This window comes from Engystomops pustulosus, chromosome 7 (genome assembly GCF_040894005.1).
Source record: "Engystomops pustulosus chromosome 7, aEngPut4.maternal, whole genome shotgun sequence".
NCBI lineage: Eukaryota > Metazoa > Chordata > Amphibia > Anura > Leptodactylidae > Engystomops > Engystomops pustulosus.
This window is the reverse complement of record NC_092417.1, coordinates 129,825,377-129,845,491: the sequence shown is the minus strand read 5'-3', so window position 1 is coordinate 129,845,491 and position 20,115 is coordinate 129,825,377. Positions and strand designations below refer to the sequence as shown.

General features: G+C 41.3%; 1 protein-coding gene across 5 annotated transcripts in view; it reads left to right on the top strand.

Moving 5' to 3' along the window:
- Window positions 1-20,115, top strand: part of LOC140070832 (capping protein, Arp2/3 and myosin-I linker protein 3-like) — an 813,581-nt gene that overhangs the window by 51,692 nt on the left and 741,774 nt on the right. For all 5 annotated transcript variants that reach the window (XR_011848999.1, XR_011848997.1, XR_011848998.1 and 2 more), the window contains exons 2-3: window positions 5,127-5,218; window positions 13,901-13,951. Coding sequence is in view for 2 of the 5 variants with exons in the window: in XM_072117787.1 (XP_071973888.1) it covers window positions 5,127-5,218; window positions 13,901-13,951 (143 nt within the window). In the remaining 3 variants the exon portion in view is untranslated. The remainder of the gene's footprint in view (window positions 1-5,126; window positions 5,219-13,900; window positions 13,952-20,115) is intronic.

Genomic DNA, 20,115 nt, shown 5'->3' with positions numbered 1-20,115 from the left:
AATTTATACGATCATTTCTAAAAAACAATAACCATCTATAGTAACAGCCCAGTCAACGCTTCTGTCCAGCAATATTATATTTGCGCTCCAAACATTAAGAGTTCCAGTTCCTCCATTCTGTTTGTGAGGCTTCTGGCATTTGTGTACATGCACTTTTTATGGTTTTCCCTATTCCTTTTGTTCTTATTTATCTCTATCTACACTGTCTATTTGCCCTGCACAAGTGTAGTTGCCCTCCCATTTTTCCCCCCAAAACAGCTGAATTCTCCCCATTGAGGTGCAGCCCATCCCTACTGTAGAGCCTGTAGCTGACAGAAAAGTTAGCCCAGTTCTCCATTAACCCAAAGCCCTTCTTCCTACACCAACTTTTGAGCCACTTATCTACCTCTCTGATCTCCCGCTGCCTTTCTGGTGGAACAGGTAGTATTTCGGAGAAAACTACCTTTGAGGTCCTTGCCCTGAGCTTATGGCCTAAATCCCTGAAATCATTTTTAAGGGCCTTCCACCTACCTCTTACTTTGTCATTAGTGCCAATGTGGACTATGACCGCTGGTTCCACACCAGCCCCTTCCAGTAATCTGTCAACCTGATCCGCACAATGCCGAACCCAAGCATCCGGGAAACAACACACTGTTCGGTATGCACAGTCTTTGTGGCAGATTCTCTTCCCCTAATAATCGAATCTCCTACTACCAGAACCTGTCGAACCTTGCCAGTGCTCCCATTACCCTTCTTACTGGAGCAGACAGTCCCCTGGTTGCTAGGGGCCTTATCTTGCATTGCCATAGCATTGCTACCCCGAGCTGATAGCCCCCTCATCCGCCAGCCTGACAAACTTATTGGGGTGCACCAGATCACGACTAAACTCCCTGCAACTCTTACCGCCACCCTGCCTTCTAAATGTTACCCAACTAGCTGCCCCCTCATTCTGCACCTCCATACTTCCATCCCCACATCCATCTTCCCCAGAGAGTTTGTGCTCCAGGAGCATCAAACTTCTCTCCATATTGTCAATTGCCCGCAGCCTTGTTACTTGCTCATTTAGATCCAGAATCTTGGCTTCCAGATGAGCAATTTTCACACATCCCACACAACAGTATTCCCCCTCTAATGGCTTTTCAAGGAAGCATACACGGCACAGGATGTACACTGTGTAGCATTGCCACTTTTGAAGTCCATTGTGCTAATGGGGAATGCAAAAGAAAGACGGAAGAAAAGAAGATTCACAGTAACATAACACAAAAATGCAGCAGTTGCTTGCTAAAGTCCCTCAAAGTCCCTTTATTGAATAAAAACTTGTTTACACTGTTGCCACTCATAAGGATCCGCCTCCTAAAAACACAAGACTTGAAATAAATTTTCCCCAAACACCTCTCTCAGATGGAAGACCTGGACAGTCTCTTGAAAGTGATAAGGGAAATTGAGGAGATCGTACCCTCTAAATATAGAGAAGATGAACTCTCTGGTGGCTTAAGGCTAACAGGTGTTTCTGGTGAATGACACACCTAAGGAGTTTATCTCGGACACATGGAAAGAGCCAGAGAAAAGGGTTCAAATTTCTAAAGGTTTCAAAAGATGTCCAATGTTTGATCAGGATGTATACAAAATCTGGGATTCCTGTCCCAAAATGGACTTCAGGTCGTGAAGGTGGTCAAGTAAACGGATCTCCCCTTCAAAGATGTCACTCAGCTCTGTAACGCCATGATCAGGAAATCAGATTCTCAAAAGGGCCCTATACTCAGTTTAAAATCCAACCTTACAGCCACATGTGTGGCTAGAAAACATTTATTCTCATATCTGAGAGAGCACACCTACAACATCTATTCTAGAAAGCTTTCCCCTACTAAAATCTGACATCTGACATCCTTCCTAGCAGATGCTTCCGTGAAGGAATAAGGTTCTCGGCAAAAAAAGGGGGCACAAATGCCAATGCCTTTAGATCTCTGGCTAAACCAGAGATGATGCTCTCTCAAATACCAAACTATTTAGCATTCCTTTCTCTGTAGAATTTGAGTTTGGACCAGAGCTCAATGCCATACTTGAAAAAGCTTCTGACAAAATAAAGGCTTCCCGGAGAATAAGTTGGTCCCTGTAAAGTCTTCCTTTGGAGTCTTCCTTTTCAAGAACCCCAAAGATTCCTTTTGAGACAATGGTAAACAGGGTCTCTGCAGCTTCTCAAAAGAGGTAAAAGTAGAGGGTTCCTCTTCTCAAATTCCTCTGACTTTAACAGAAGCAAGAAGCAATGACGCTAGGGTTGGGGGTTGGGGCCCACAGGCGCTCCACAGGTGCAACTTTGTCCGCAGTGGGGCCAAGGCGAAGTACAGAGTCGTAGAGCAGAATCATAGTTGGGGACAGGCAGGAGGTTAGGACAGGCAGCACAGGATCGTAGTCAGTAGCGGAGCAGAAGGTCAGGGCAGGCAGCGGAGAAGAGAGGTCAGTAACAGAACCAAGGTCACTACAGGAAATCACGATGAGCGCAGAGGGTTTGGAATACAGCTTTCTCTGAGGCATGGAAGCACAAAGATCTGGCAGGGAACACAGGAAGGGACTGCAAATTTAACAGAATGGGCAACCGGCCAGCTCCAATTATTGGCGCACTAGCCCTTTAACCCCTTACCGACATGTGACGTACTAGTACGTCCTGGTGCATGGAGAGTCCTGGTGCATGGAGAGGGCTCGGCTACAACATACTGAACTAAATTGCGTTTATTTTTCCTCCGGTGTAGTTATTTGGTAGTTACTGGCATGAGGATGTGGGAGGGGAATATTTAACCTCTCTTATTCCTGTCCCTACTAAGGTCAAAGGACATCCTCCAAATGGAAACAGAATTACCAGTGAGTACCAATTCACTATTTTTTATGAAGCATAAGTGCTCTGCAGGTTGTCACTGTGTGACTCTTACATATTCCCTGAAGAACTACACCCCTGGCACCCAGCTGCTTCTGCTGAACATCTTGGGGCATCACAGAGTATTAGTTTTGTAGCGGATGCTTTGGAGGCGTATAACAGCCAGATCCCCCAGAGCAAGGAGGTGCTCTGGTAATGCCCCCTGAAGCACTTGTGCTTCATTAACATAAAAATAATATTTGTTTACATGAAAAACACATGGTTCTAGTTACTGATTGCATGTTTTTCAATGGAATTGCACATGTGATTGGAACAAGTCCCTCCACTTTCCGGTTGCATTGCTTTTGAAAGCTAAAAAAAATCTGTGACCACACCCCAAAGTAAACTAAAGGAGCACAGCTGCTAACAAACTTATGATTTGAATCATTCTGCTGAGATCTACCCAGGAGCATTAAGTTACTAAAGTGGATTTCCAATACTGTTGGAAAAACATTTTAATTTGAGAAGCCCAAGGAAGATGGGAGTGATAAAATGGGATGAGCGAGATAAAAAAATCACAGGTTTATTATCCAATTCACGTAGTGCTCTACCATCTTCCACAAGTTTTCCTAAGGCTATTTTGCATTCCTTTTTCTGATCACTAATTTTTTGTAAGTTATTATCTAGTCATTCCACCCTTCTCCAGGTTACTTCTGTTAATTTTTCAAAGACTGTGTGGACCGGTCTTATACCATGAGTAAGCTCCTTAAGGGGCAAACTGTGCACCATGAACAACTGTGTTTCTGTGCTACTTCTGTTGATGTCATTTATTGCTTTGTATTGTTTGAGAGTTAATTTACAATTTTTCTCTTTATTGCTTGTGCTTGTAGTTTTACATAAATGATTCATTATATTAATTTTTGGAAATCCCCCAATACTGGTTTGCAATTTTAAGGGTCAGGAATAGACTGGAGTGGATTTGTGTGTCATAAATCTAACCTGTGCATCTAGAAAGCCTGGATAAATCTGTTGTCAAAAAGGCTTAAATTAAAAGTGGACAACAAGTGGATACAAATGAGTCATTCTACTCCCTTCAGGCTCTGTCCCATACATTATTCAAGGAATTAGCTCTGATTGGAGTGTTCCTTTAGAGACAGAGGATGCCCTTTATTAATGGAGAGGAGGTTGTTTCGACACCATAGACAGAACTATCTCCTGTGTGGTACATGTTCGAGAGGTGCCTTGATGCCTTTCTTGAGAACAAAAAATTCTGTTATCTAAATAATTTGGTGTATATATAAGAAATTCTTCTGACTGCCATATTGGGTCATGGAGGAAGGTATCAGCCTTTTTTTTCTTACTCAAGATTAACACTAAATGAATTATAGATTTGACTTGATGAACCTATGCCGCTGCTCCAATGTGTCTGATGCTGGATGATAAATCTGGTGTAATATAAGACAGTGGAGTTATACTTTGCAGCATCTAGTAGTTAGTTTACACCACAAAACAGAGTTGATATTTTGTATTCTGCAAAGCCACGCCCCCTTTTCAGAAGTCACAACCATTTTGTTATACTCCAAAGAAGAGGGTCTACAAAATCTAAAACCCTTTACAAAGGGGTGCAAGCCATTTCAGATTTGGCACCAAGTTCAATAGTCTGTCACAAATAGTTTGATAAATCTACCCCATTTGTCATGAATAAATTATCTCAATATCCATTAAGTGTTATGTTACTACTTCATAAAGTCACCCAGATATGATAAATTGGTCTTGGTCTTTATGGTGGAAATCTGCCTGCTGCTTATGGGGTTACTTAAATTTCAGTATTCTTATCCAGAGTTATTTAAAGCAAACCTCTTTGAAGAAGATGGTTATCTATTTTATCTCTTGAAGTTCCACATTATTTTACCATTGCAAATCACAACAACTTTATTTTTCCGGTTGTTTTTTCCTACAGCTTCAATATTCCAGTCTACTGAATTCCAATATCTATTAGATAAATATCCACTATAAATGGAAGAAAATAGCATAAATTGATGATGCTGTATGCTTGTCATGTGCAGGTGTTTATCAGACAAATGATCTTGCACACCATGTGGTTTCCTGTGAAGATAGTGTAAAGACAATCTATGCACACTGACTGTACAGTCTAGTGAAAGCTTTCTGAAACGTACAGTATTGTCCATTTAACACAGTTAGTTTTGTACGTGTATTTGTGAATACACTATGATACTTGTTTACTAATATTTACTAAATTGAAATTTATTTAATAACTCACACCTTTATTTACTTGCAGCATGTATCGTTGATTTCTTGCATCCTAGACCAGTAATGCTGATAAAACCTATTCAACTGAAAATCAAATCACAATTTAAAGACATAGCTTTGGTATGTATTTATTAACAATAATAATTAGCAAATTCATGTCTTCATGTGCAACGCTTCTCTTAAAGAAAATCAACCACTAGTCTTGACACGCCGGGATCACCCAGAATACAGACCCCGGGCTGTTAATTTGCACACACCCGCACCTCCCTCTCCCATGATGAGAGCATGGGAGAGGTAGGTGACGTCACGCGAGAGGTATGAATTCACTCCCCTCAATATGGGGTATCCGGAGAAGTCCTATGGTTTTGCAACCTCAATCGGTATCGTGCAGCTCCCAGGCTTCAGTGACCGAAAACAGAGGAAGAAAAAGGAAGAATTGGGGCTCTATTGGGGTGCTATACCGAATTAGTATGGAGGTGGAGTCTTAAACTCCTAAGTAAATTTAAGAGAGTTTTATTATATAAAAATTAAAGGACCCTCTTTCAAATAATGGACATATAGATAACAACTGAAATACCTTAAAAGAAAATACAATAGAGGAATGTGCAATAAAAAAGTCATTCATTCAAAAGAGACCTTAGTGGTGTAGTTCATATCTATAAAAAATTGATATATTATATGGTATGGTAATTAATTACCAGAAAAATATAAAGTATAATAGAATGGAAAAATAATGACTAATAAATGAATAAATAAGCAATTAGATAAAATGAATGTCCAAGACCATGTATCTAAAATACATATAGATACATGATTGTGGTATACATAATTAATTTAATAATTTACTACGGTAATCCCTATCACCCCATGGTTTTAGGCACTATTATTGGCTACTAAATTAATTTATATTCCCTATATGTATTTTAGATACATGGTCTTGGACATTCATTTTATCTAATTGCTTATGTATTCATTTATTAGTCAGTATTTTTCCCTTCTACTATACTTAATATTTTTCTGCACCACTAAGGTCTCTTTTGAATTAATTATTTATTTGTCCCCGGGTTACGTACAAGATAGGGTCCATAGGTTTGTTCTTAAGTTGAATTTGTATGTAAGTAGAAACTGTATATTTTATAATTGTAGTTCTAGACCAAATTTTTTTTGCCCTAGTGACAATTGGAGTTTAATTTTTTTTTGCTGTAATGGGACCAATGATTATCAATAAAGCTTCATTACAGACACTTTGCAGCTGATCATTACAGTCTGGGACTATAGTGAAGCATTCAGAGAGCTTCACCAGAGATCACAGGGGGAAGAGGGGTCCGTCTTTAACTAGGGGTCGTCTGTAAGTTGGGTGTCCTTAAGTAGGGGACCTCCTGTATTTCTGTTGATTTCTAAATGCCCATTGTTTGAAAAAGGGACCAGAGTGCCTGAAACGCGCAATAGAACACTATCATTTTTATATAATAAAACTCTTTTAAATTTAGGAGTATTTTATTTAAGACTCCACCTCATCTCCATACTAATTTGGTATAGCTCCAAAATAGAGCCCCAATTCTTCCTTTTTCTTCCTCCATTTTCCAGCATGGGAGTGGCAGAAGTGGGAGCGTGCATTAGCAGCCCAGGGTTTATTTCTAGGTGATCCCAGCGTGTCAAGACTGTTGCCGGAGAGCGCCAAGATGAAGAGGAGAGGAGTATTTCTAGCCTTTTTTTTGTTTTTTTAAGTGGTTTATTTCCTTTAACTTTTTACAACAATATGTTGATTTAGCCATATTTCAGACACTTAACTCCAAAAAAGTCTCAATTAAATACATCAGGTTTGCAAGAGATAGCACTATGTTGTTTTGTTATGACTGATGCAATTCAGGATGCGTTCACATGATTCAATTTTTATATTTCACGGTTTTTATTGAGTTTTATAAAATAGAATACAGATATATTTTACATGGCAGTATTACAATAAGTAATAAGGTAGGTTCCCTACCGAACAGAAGCAATTCTCGGGCACAGCCGAGATTATGCTGAGAAAAGAAGAGAAAAAAAAAAAAAAAAACATACATTTCAAATGCATAGAACAGTGAATTGTACATTATATCCTTGTTCATTACAATGTTTGTTGTTAGGGGGAGGTTAGGAAGACAAGTACCGGAAGAATCAATTAGTAATAACCAGGAATATTGTTGGTTATAAGTAAGTAAAAGCGGTTGTGTGTCTACTGCTTTGACGTTAGCGGGATATGTCCTGCACTGGGTTTTAGTTATGGACGGTAGAACTTACTGTTGGTCCAAAGGGACCACTGTTTGTTGAAGACAGTATGCTTGTGGGAGTGATAGGCATACATTCTCTCATAAGCACAGGTAGAATTGACAATATCCAAAACTTCCTCAAATTTTGGGCAGATTTGAGATTTCCAATGACGTGTAAGTGTTAGCTTTGTAGCCATCAGGATATGGGCCACTATCCACCTCTGGTTCGGGGGAAAGTCACGTAGACCAATGAATAGTAAAGCCAATTTTGGTTGTAAAATGATGGAAGAGCCAGTGATGGATTTAATTACTTGTGTGGTAGTATGCCAAAGGGGAGCTATTTTATTGCACGACCAAAGAGTGTGCAACAGGGAACCCCTGTGGCTACATCCCCTCCAACATTCCTGGGATACTGTTGGGAATATTAGGTGTAATCGCGAGGGCATGTAATACCATCTAAGAGCCGTTTTAATGGCGGCCTCCTGATGGTTTGTTGATCTGAAAGTTTGGTATATATCTGAGAATGCCTGTTGCCACTCTGTAGCCGAAATTGAAACCCCAAGATCCGTGCTCCATTTCTTTAAGGGTGTAGATATGAGCAAGGAATTTTTTTTGTTGATAAGATTGTAAGTCAGGCCTATAGTTTTAGGCCTCTGAGTCGCTCTATTCAATATATCTAGAATTCCCGAGTTGATCTTAGGGGCACTCTCAGGTAGAGCCCTCAGAAAGCTATTTATTTTGTGAACTTTCAGGAAATCAGAGGATGGAACTTGATATTTGTCTGTCAGGTGTTGTATATTGAGCGAATTGTCTGGAGCGAAGAGATCATGGACTGATTTAATGCCCTTCTCTCTCCAGTTTTTCAAGTCTAACCCTGGTATGTGTTGTTCTAAGAAATCTGTTGGGATTTCGTGCTTTGGAAATAAATAGTCTTTTTTCATTGTGGAGACCAAGTTTTGCCATATAACGTCAGAGGTGCGAATTGAGTGTAGGTACGAAGGAGGAGGTTTAAGCCCCCATAGGGTAGAAAGCATACGTAAGCGGAGGGAGCTAGATTGAGTGATTGCCCTTTCTAGTCTTATCCAAGGTTTTCCGTTGGAAGAGTTCCACCAATGGGACATTTGGTCTAGTATGCATGAGGAGTAATAATCCTCCAACGAGGGAAGCCCTAGTCCTCCCGCCTTTCTGTGTCTCATGAGGATTGTCATGGAGGTTCTTGGTTTTTTGTCTTGCCAGACAAATTTACTCATTTGTTTTTTGGCCTGAAAAAAGAACGCTTTAGGGAGGCTGATGGGTAGTGTTCTAAAAAGGTAAAGGTATTTTGGTAGTATCGACATTTTGTAGACCGCCACCCTACCAAACCAGGAGATTACAAATTTGGAGTACTCTGATAACTCTTGTGTAATTTTTGTCATCAGGGGTGGGAAGTTATGCTTATATATCGTATTCGTTGGGAAGGAGAGGTGGATTCCCAGGTATGAAATGTGGTCATGTTGCCAGTCCAAGGGGTATTTATCTTTTAATAGATTTAGTTGTTCTGATGGAATGGCATTGGGAAGGATCTGCGATTTAGAATTGTTAACTTTATAGTACGCAACCCTCCCGTACTCTTCTAGTTGTTGGAACACATACTCCAATGAGGATGCCGGTTGTGTGTTGATAATTATTATATCATCGGCAAATAAGGCGATTTTATCGGTCACTTTATTGATCTCTACTCCCTTAATCAGGGGGTTGCATCTTATGGCTTCTGCTAAGGGCTCTATTGAAAGGTTGAAAAATATGGGAGAAAGGGGACATCCCTGGCGGGTACCGTTGGTTAGTGGAAAAGTGAGTGAGAGGGCTCCATTAATAAAGACCGAGGCATTGGGGCACGAGTAGAGGGCTAGGATTGCGGAGTAAATGAATCCAGAGAAGCCGAATTTGCGTAGGGCCGAAAAGGCAAAGGACCAATTAACTCTGTCAAACGCCTTTTCGGCATCCACAGTCATAAAGGTTGCTGGGATTTTATTTTGTTCACAATACTGCATCAAAGCTATAAGCCTCCTAGTATTGTCTGGGGCCTGTCTGTGTTTTGTAAATCCAACCTGGTCATCTTTGATCAGGCAGGGAACAACATCCATGAGTCTGGCAGCCAGGATTTTTGCGTAGAGCTTAACATCTGTGTTCAGTAAAGAAATTGGTCGGAAGTTGGCAGGTTCTGTAGGGGATTTCCCTGCTTTTGGTATCGTTACAATTGTGGCAGCCAAAAGGTCTGGGGGGAGGGTTCCAGATTCCGCTGCTCTATTATATACTTTTAAAAGGCAGGGGGCCAGTAAATGGGAGAATCTCTGGTAATATTCATTTGAATACCCATCTGGTCCCGGGGCTTTATGTTTGGGAAGTGATTTGATCGATTTAAGGATCTCAGGCAGTGTGATTGGTTGATTGAGTGTTTGCAGTTGGGAAGGGTCTAATGAGGGTAGTTTTAGTTTGGATAAAAAGATGTCTATTTCCTCTTGTGTGGGATTTGGAGTTGATGGGTCATCCTTTAGATTATATAGAGATTTATAATAATCTTTAAAGGCGTTGGCTATGTCTCTGGGAGCCATAAGCCGTTCTTTTGTGATTGGGTGAATGATAAAGGGGATTCTTTTCTTTTGGGACAGATTTTTGATTCTAGAGGCTAAAAGGCGGCCAGCTTTGTTGTCTTGGGTATAAAATTTTAGCTTGACTTTTTTTAGGTTATGGTCGTGTTTTTCCATAAGGACATTTCTAAGGTGGAGTCTCTCTTCTCTCAGTTGTGTGTCCAGTTGGTGGATTTTATTTGTAATGTTTGTGATTTCTTTTTCCCTTTCTCTCTTAACTTTCCCACCCAACCTTGATATCTCATCCCTGACAAAGGCCTTGTGAGCGGCCCAGAGGGTTGTTGTGTCAATATCCTCTGTTGTGTTCAACTTGAAATAGTCGGTAATAAAGGTCTCAATTTTTTTTGAGTGGTTTTCATGGGCCACTAGGAAGGTATTCAGTCGCCATACATAGTCATTATGTCTAGGAAGTTGGTCTGAGAGTGTGAGTGTGACCGGGCTATGATCTGACCAGCTAATAGTTCCAATATCATCGGACTCTATTCTGTCTAGTAGAGGTTTGTCTGCTAAAAAAAAATCTATTCTCGAATACGACTGGTGTCTGGGTGAATAATAAGAGTAGTCTCTTTCATCAGCATGACGTATTCTCCAGACATCAAACAAAGCTTGAGCCCATATGGTTGGACCCAAGCAAGGGGGTGGATGTAGAGGTTGGGCAGACGTGTCTATAGAGGAGTCTGGTGTGATATTGAAGTCACCACAGATTAAGAGCGACCCACGCTTAACCTTAGAGGCTATTCTGATTACTTTTTGGAAAAAGTGGATTTGTCTTTTGTTAGGTGCATAAATATTGACCAGGGTCAAATCTAAATTGTTAACTGTGCACACAATAATTATGTATCTACTTTGAGGATCCACTATTTTTTGATGGATTGATACTGCCAGGGAGGAGTGAAAGGCCACCAGGACTCCTCTTTTTTTTTTGGAGAAAGAGGAAGTGAATATTTCTGGAAAATCTTTATGTTGCAGGGGAGGGGGAGAGGTACGTGACACATGGGTCTCCTGTGCGCAGATGATAGAGCATTTCTGCGTCTTGGCCTCACGCCAGAGTAGTGACCGCTTAAATGGGCTATTAAGGCCCCTTACATTGAGGGACAGGATTTTGGGGCCCATGATAGAGGGTATATATGTCGGTTTAATAACCTGAGGAGGTTAGGGTGGTAGAATCTCAGTTAGGGAGCTACCTGGAATAATGAATCTCCCTGGTAAAACTTGTCAGTCACTAGGGTTAGTAACAAACAACTGTTAAACTCAGAAAATAACTGTGTTAATCTTTTAGGTACACTTATTTGTACTCAATTGATAAAAGAGGGTAGTGCGGCTATTGCATATATGGTTATCAGCACAGAACTGCACTCTAAACGCATGAAAAGCGGACTAGGTCCTATAAAGAAAACATTTAACTAAGCAGTTGCTTGGGATCAGTTACCATACTAGAGATTTCTTCCCTTCTGAGGAGACGAGCCCGCTTTTCAGGAAATATGTCCCATGTGGATAACAGGTGTAGACCATCTTTTACAGAGGTGATTACGTGGATCACGTCTTGATTCTTTATCAGAAGCTTGATCGGGAAGCCCCAGCGGTATTGAATGCTATTCTTCTGTAGCAATGATGTCACTGGCCCAAAGTCCCTTCTGGCTTGAAGCGTGGCAGCAGATAAGTCAGCAAACAATTTGATGGCGGTGTATGGAGCAGGAAGTGGTTGATGTTTCCTGGAGAATGATAGGAGTTGGTCTTTAACTCTGAAGAAAGCAAATCTGGCCAGGACATCTCTCGGCGTGGTGTCGGGCAGGTTTTTAGGCTTTGGCACTCTGTGTGCTCTGTCAATTTCCAGCTCATATTCAGTAAGGCCGCGGTCACACGATCCGCTAGGCGTCCGTTCATAACGCGACGCTAGCGCACAGGGGGCGGTCCCCGGCCCGAACGCACATGCGTTAACAGGGAAACGCATGCGATTGATAAGCCGATCGCATGCGTTTCCCTGTTAACGCATGTGCGTTCGGGCCGGGGACCGCCCCCTGTGCGCTAGCGTCGCGTTATGAACGGACGCCTAGCGGATCGTGTGACCGCGGCCTTATAAGGCTCGGGAGGCATTGCTTTGTCAGCTGTTTTATGTACTCCATAAGCTTGTGAGCTAGAATATTTTCCGGTATGCCCCTGAACTTAATGTTATTACGCCTATTGCGATCTTCAAGGTCCACCAGTTTAGATTGTAGATGGAACACTTTATCTTCCAAAGCCAGGTGGCCATCTGCTAGGTTGTTAAAAGCAGAGGCATATTCCTCCATTTTTGTTTCCACATGAGTCACTGAGGCTTGTAATTCTGTCACTGTGGTTTGAAATGGGGATACCATCTGTAACATGTTCTGTGTTAAGGAGCTTCTCAGCGCCTCCAACATATCCTTTAGCATATTTTCAGAGACCATTTTATCTGAGGTCTGAAACGCTGCAAATGCATCTTGTGCTGGGGGATCTTCAGCAGCAGTTGGTGTACTCACGCTTTGTGAGAGCTGAATGGGAGGATGTATTTTCTGGCGCTGCTTTGCTGGACTGGATGATGGTGATTTTTCGTTTTGTTGCGCATTGGGAGGCACATGCAGAGGCCTGGTAGTTTGTGGGGCTTGTGGTTTCCCTCGCTGTTTGGAAGCGCAGCTAGAAGCGGTCGCCATTTTGGGCCCTTTAGGAGAAGGTGAGTCTGACCACTTGGCTGGAACAGCAAAGGTAGGAGATGCTGAGTCCGCTGGGAAAGGTGGCACCTTTTCTCCTACTGTATCTGGAAAGGTTTGTGAGGGATCCCGATTTCCTGTATTAAGCTGGAGCTGCAGCGGTTGTGATTTTTTCATGCGCACGCTTTCGGCGCCATTTATGTGAGCGGGCCGCGCTGCAAAGAAACGCTGGATGGAACCGTCCGGCTGAATTTCTAATGCCCCCTTCTTGCCCATAAGCTCACCGGGTGTTCAGGTGCCCTTTTTGTTTGATGGAGGCGTCGCTGGCAAGAATTAGGGGTCTCTGGCAGTTGTGCTGAAGCGGAGCTCACAGACTATGCGGCCATCTTGCACGGCGGCCAAACCACGCCCCCCATGATTCAATTTTTGAAACCAAAAGAAATGTGGGTGAGAACATATAATTGAGAGATGCTACTCCTTTTTACTCCACACCTGGTTTGGACATCTGCATCTGGAAACTTGAATCTGTGGCTGTAGAGGTTGAATTATTTTGAGACTGCAGCAGTCATTTTTTTGCAAAATTTGGAAAAAAACACTCATTTTATTTAGATGTTTAAAATTATATTGTTTTATGCCTGCAAACAGCTGAAAGTTTGTACATCTAATCTGCAATGGGGGATAAATGTTTAAGGGTGCGGTCACACGTCGCGTTTATCGCATGCAATTAAAAATGCATTGCAATAGCTGTGATTTGCCTAATTATAAGCTGTTAACACGTGTGTTTACAAAACGCAACCGTAAACACATTGTTAACGCATGTGTTAACATCGCGGTTAACACAATTGTTAACATTTGCGTTTTGTAAGCGCAAGTGTTAACAACTGTTTAATTAGGCAAATCTCCCTTCTGCTGTTGCAGTGCGTTTTTAAACGCATGCGGTAAAGGTGACGTGTGACCGCACCCTAAGACTTTAAAACTGCAAATGTAACCAATATTTATTTAAACATATTGGTGGTTATTTTTTAATGATATTCTGCACCTGCGGCGCTCCAGACATTAGGAAGCTCCAGCCCATCATTAATTCTACACCAGGCACAGGGGCAGGAACACCCTGCTCCACCACTGTAGTTATAAACCCCTGATAGCAAGTTATAAAATGCTGGGATTATAACAAAAAGTTTAAGAAAACATTTTTGATTTTGGCAAAAGGAAATGGAGGAAGCTATATTGACAATGATATTGTTCTAATTCCTCCATTAGGTATTGTCTTCATGCAGAGCATTCTTGCTGCATCACACACTTCCACTGAAGGTGAGTAATATATTATAAATATTTCAAAATACATTGTTCACAAGATACACACACGTTTACTATTGTGTTTCAGAAATATTTTAAATATACAGAAATATTCAAAATGGAAAATATTCATGCATCAATTTTTAAAAACTGGACAAATATGACTAGAATGTACCAGTAGGCCCGTTCCACACTTGCGAGTGTGATGCGATGAACTCGCATCACACTCGCAACGCATGCTGCCGGGAACGCACGGCCCGAACGCTGCACACCAGGACTGAACTGACGTGTGTTCCCGGCAGCATGCGTTGCGAGTGTGATGCGAGTTCATCGTATCACACTCGCAAGTGTGGAACGGGCCTTAGCCAGTCACCGGAGTTCACAGAAAGTGCATTGTCCGACTATAATGCACTCTGCCGCAATTGATTAAGATTGTGCGCCTGATATAATGAATGCGTCACTTTCCCTCAGGTCCAAAAGAGTTCATCATCTTTTTTAGTGGTGCATCTAAGTGCTAGGGCGTGCAACACAATTTCAAAGTTAAATACGGCGCTCGTTCCAAATCAGTAGCACGCCCCCTAAATTGTGTCGCATGGAAGCCAGCACAGCTGCACCTCAAAAAGGGTCGCATGCGACACAATTCCAGCACACACACTTCTTTAACCCCTCAGCGCCCGATATATCGGGAAACACGGGGTGCCGGCTGTAACATATAGCTGGCACCCCAGTGTAACACCAGCGATCGGAGTGGGCTCCGATCGTGGGCACTTAACCCGTTAAATGCTGCGGTCAGCGCTACCGCGGCATCTAACATGCATCTGGGTGATCTTTCCCCCACTATCTGGACCCTAGTGTTGCCTGCAAGAACTGCCGGTAAGATGGCGTCTATGACATCATCTTACTGGCACAGTGCCAGCCTAAGCATGTGCATAGGCTGACACTGCTAACACCCTGCAATACATGAGTATTGCAGAATATTATCATGAACAAGCAATCAGATGATTGCTTGTTCATGTCCCATGGTGGAAGAAGTGAAAAAGTAAAAAAAAGTTATTCAATAAAAATAAGAAAGAAATCAAAAAAATGCCCAAAAGCCCCAAAACATATAACTAAAAAAAAGGTCTAAATCATAACACAAACCCCACATATATAGTATCACCGCGTCCGTAACAACCCGTAGAATGACAGTAAATAATTATTGAACCCGCATGATAAACGCCGTAAAAAACTGTTATAAACCCTCCAAAAATGATGATTTTTACCTATTCAATCCCACGAAAAATGCTATAAAAAGTGATCAAAAAAACATATGTACTCCAGAATTATACTGGTTTACAACATGTCCCGCAAAAAACAAGCCATCAATCAGTAGCCGTAGGAACAATGTTATGCCACTTGAAAGACGGCAATACACAAATGATAGATTTTTCCCCACATTCGGGTTTTATTTGACAAAATTAGTAAAACGTAAGAAAACATATTCATGAATGGCATCCTCGTAAACGTATCGACCCGTAAAATAAAGATAACATGATTATTAGGCTAAACGGTGAAAACCAAAAAAAAAAAGTTAAAAATCCAGTACAGAATTGATGCTTTTCTACTCATGCCCTCAAAAAAAAGTTCCTAAATTTTCAACAATAGGGGATACCAACCCCAAAATGGTAACACTGGAAAAAGCATTTCATCGCACAAAAAAAAAGTGCCCTCACATGGCCCCAACAACGAAAAAGCAAAAATTTTATGGCCTACAAAAGGGGCCAATGAGGAAACTAAAATCCTGGAAGCTGCAGGGCGCTCCTTCCCTTCTGCGCCTCGCTGTGCGCCCATAAAACAAGTAACGGCCACATGTGGGGGGTCTCTGTACTCAGGAGAAATTTTAGAACAAATTGTATGGTGGGTTGTCTCTTTTTTTTTTTTTTTTGGTATGTGTAAATTTTTGGGTTAAATGAACGTATACCCAACGCAATTTGACCATTCTAAATTTCACCTCCATTTTGATTCAATTACTATGAAGATCTCAAGGGGTTAATGATCTTCGTAAAGGCTGTTTCTGATAGCTTGAGGAGTGCAGGTTTGAAAATTGGTTGGTTATATATGGGGTTTTGATGCTAAATATGTAAAATTTCCTTGAAAACTGTATTTATCCCCAAAATAGTCAATTCTGAAAATCCGGAAAATCGATATTCAATTTGTAAGCCGCGTGACATCAAAATAAATTATCCAGACATTTAAAAAATTATGAAAATGTAAAGTAGACATATGGGAAATGATATTCAGCAATTTATTTGGGTGGTAAATCTATCTGCCTGAAAACACAATGATTTCAAATTTTGAAATTGGCAAATTTTTCAAAAAATTCATCATTATTTCTTTTTTTTGGGAAATAAACAAAAAACTTATCAGCCAAAATTTACCACTAAAATTAAGTATAACATTTGGGGAAAAAACAATCTCAGAATCGTTTAGATAAGTAATAGTCTTCAAAAGTTATAACCATATAAAATGACGCATGTCAGAATCCAAAAAATCGGGCTGAGCCTTAAGCTGTAAAATGGCTGCCTCCTTAAGGGCTTAATACTTGTGCAAGCCGTTTTACCATTGAAAAACGTGAACAGTCCAACTAAAGTGCGGCGCAAAGACGTAGTGGCGTCTAGATGCTGATACAACACTCGTCTCTCTAGGAATTTAGTAGCAGCGCATCAGTGCACCTGTAAACACCTATAGGATCCCCACATTTCTTTTTCTTAGTGTTGTGGGACCCTAGTAAGTTATACCTATTATAGATGTCTACCACTAGAGAGCATGAATAGCCTTTCGATGTATAGACTCACATACTCATTTAACTGCACAATAAATCCAAACACACATTAGTACATCATATTCCTCCGATGTACTATGCCCTATTAGGTACAGAATGACAACATGCATACTATTGAGTCCAGTTCACACATGCATGTTTGTTTGGGATGCATTTGTTGTTCATGCATACCAATAGACCTGACTAGTGTTGGCACATATGACAATGCTGTGCACTATGACAGATCTATTCTACTTCTAATTTCATCCCTACGCGTTTCCCCCACAATAACAATGGGTTCATCAGGGGATATAGAAATCTATGATATAGAATAAGTAGGTCGTTAAAATAATAAACAGAACGCCGGCGTCCTGATAATGGGTGCTGACGGTAACACAGTCAGACGCGAGTTGCAGCACTAAGACACCAGTATTTAAAGAGAGGCAGGTCCTCCCCTCAGCTCATCACTCCCGAGGAGGACTCTCGATTGGCCCATTGGTTTGGGCAGAGTGACCAATCACGGGAGGGAGTGGGAGGGGCCAATAACGGGATGACAGCCTGTAGATCATGGATGAGAGAAGATGGAGGACATCAGGGTAAGTATCCTCATAGAGGTCTCCCAGTATTTTAAAGCAACCCCAGATCATTTATATTGTAAAATAAAGCCCTTGATATTAGACATTAGCTTCCAACAATAATTACTCAGCCTGTCGAAGCCTTAATGTTTACATAGCAGACAGGTTGCTACAACCACTTATCAGGGTGGCAGATTATCCGACCTGATAATCGTATGATCTTAGAAACAATGCATATCATATCAGCAGAAGATATTTAAACAGTATGTGAGCCCATAGAATGTGCAAGGGGTTAAATCCCAATGTTCGATCAACCCCTTACATACAAAGATGAGCAGTGAGGTCTATTGGTAACATATCTTCATAAACCATTTGGTGTCCTATAAACAAACAGCCACACATGATATATTGTGGTAGAGTTGATAGAGGTGATGAACAGTATAATGATACCTCATATATTTATTCATAAAAAGGGGCCAAAAAACAAGACTATTGCTGGTGTATCACGCAGGGTCCAGGGTCACCTCTATGACATTGATGTACATGATTGGAGATGGGTTTGTCTCTTGAATTTCTAACATCTCCCACATGTTCCAGGATGCGGTTTTTAAATTCCCGGTATGTTTTCCCTAAGTAATTGAGGGGACATGGACAAGTAATCAGGTAAATCAGTCCCATGGTCTGACAATTTACAAATTCTCTGTTGTCGTATAAGATGGATGTCGATTCACTAGTAAATGATTTGCTCTGGCGTACATATTTGCAGGCCTTACACCTACCACATTTGAAAGTACCCTTGATACGGTTTTTATTCAGCCAAGTGGTTTCCGAGACAGAGGGATTGAGGAAACTGTGGACCAGACGGTCCTTTAGGTTACGCCCTCTTCTGTACGTAATGGAGGGGTGATTATCGAGTTTATCTTTAATATCACCATCCTTTTTCAGGATGTACCAAAACTTTTTCATGCTATCCCTCACTGCTGGAGCTTGGTTATCAAAAGTACCAATCAGGCGAATTACCTCTTCGCTTTCTTCCCTCCTTTTGGGAACCAACAAATCAGCTCTCTTGGTGGTACTTGCACTTTCTCTTGTGTGTTAAAGGATATCCCCTATCAAGGAACCTTCTCGTGAGGTCGCCAGATTTGACCTGAAAATCCACATCAGAGGAACAGTTTCTCCGTATCCGGAGGAATTGTCCTTTCGGTATACCTCGCTTAAGTGGAGGAGGGTGATGGCTTTGCCATGCTAGAAGGCTATTCGATGCCGTAGCCTTCCGGAATACCGTCGTCTCTAGTTCACCGTCCTCTTTTTTCATTATTTCCAGGTCAAGGAAAGCAATTTTGTCCTTATGGATTTCTGACGTAAAACTACAAACCTACAGTTTGTACCCCCACAAACTCCTGAAAGGTATCTGCAGTATCTGACCACAGAATGAGCACATCATCAATGTCAGATACTGCAGATACCTTTCAGGAGTCTGTGGGGGTACTCAATGTCAACTTTGACATTTACCTGATTTACCTGATTACTTGTCCACGTCCCCTAAATTACGTAGGGAAAACATACCGGGAATTTAAAAACCGCATCCTAGAACACGTGGGGGATGTTCAAGGGACAAACCCATCTCCAATCATGTACATCAATGTCATAGAGGTGACCCTGGAGCCTTATCTTTTCAGGCTATAGAGAAGGTAAGGAAGTCCCCAAGAAGAGGGGACTGGGACAAACAAATCTTGAGGAAAGAGGCACAATGGATCTTTCGCATCAATTGCGTCAAGCCAGCAGGTCTGAACGATAACATCTCGTTCTCGGCATTTATTGACTGATCCGTAAATCTATGACCCTATCCCTGATGTCTATGATGTGTGATACACCAGCAATAGTCTTGTTTTTTGGCCCCTTTTTATGAATAAATATATGAGGTATCATTATACTGTTCATCACCTCTATGAACTCTACCACAATATATCATGTGTGGCTGTTTGTTAATAGGACACCAAATGGTTTATGAAGATATGTTACTAATAGACCTCACTGCTCATCTTTGTATGTGAGGGGTTGATCGAACATTTAACCCCCTGCACATTCTATGGGCTCACATACTGTTTAAATATCTTCTGCTGATATGATATGCATTGTTTCTAAGATCATACGATTATCAGGTCGGATAATCTGCCACCCTGATAAGTGGTTGTAGCAACCTGTCTGCTATGTAAACATTAGGGATTCGACAGGCTGAGTAATTATTGTTGGAAGCTAATGTCTAATATCAAGGGCTTTATTTTACAATATAAATGATCTGGGGTTGCTTTAAAACACTGGGAGACCTCTATGAGGATACTTACCCTGATGTCCTCCATCTTCTCTCATCCATGATCTACAGGTTGTCATCCCATTATTGGCCCCTCCCACACCCACCCGTGATTGGTCACTCTGCCCAAACCAATGGGCCAATCGAGAGTCCTCCTCGGGAGTGATGAGCTGAGGGGCGGGACCTGCCTCTCTTTAACCACTTAAGGACGCAGGGTTTTTCGACTCATTTCTCGCTCTCCAACTTCAAAAATCCATAACTTTTTCATTTTTACGTGTACAGACCTGTGTGAGGGCTTATTTTGTGCGTAACAAATTTTACTTTCCCGTAATGTTCAAATCCAACAGATGGGGGAGCTAAGGATATGGGCACCAAATCCAAATGCCACTGCAGAATCCTGTGCCCCAAAATGTAAGTATCAAAAAATACAAATTGGTACTATGTTCACAAGCAATTATAAATATTAAATAAATTTTATTAGTTATACAAAAAA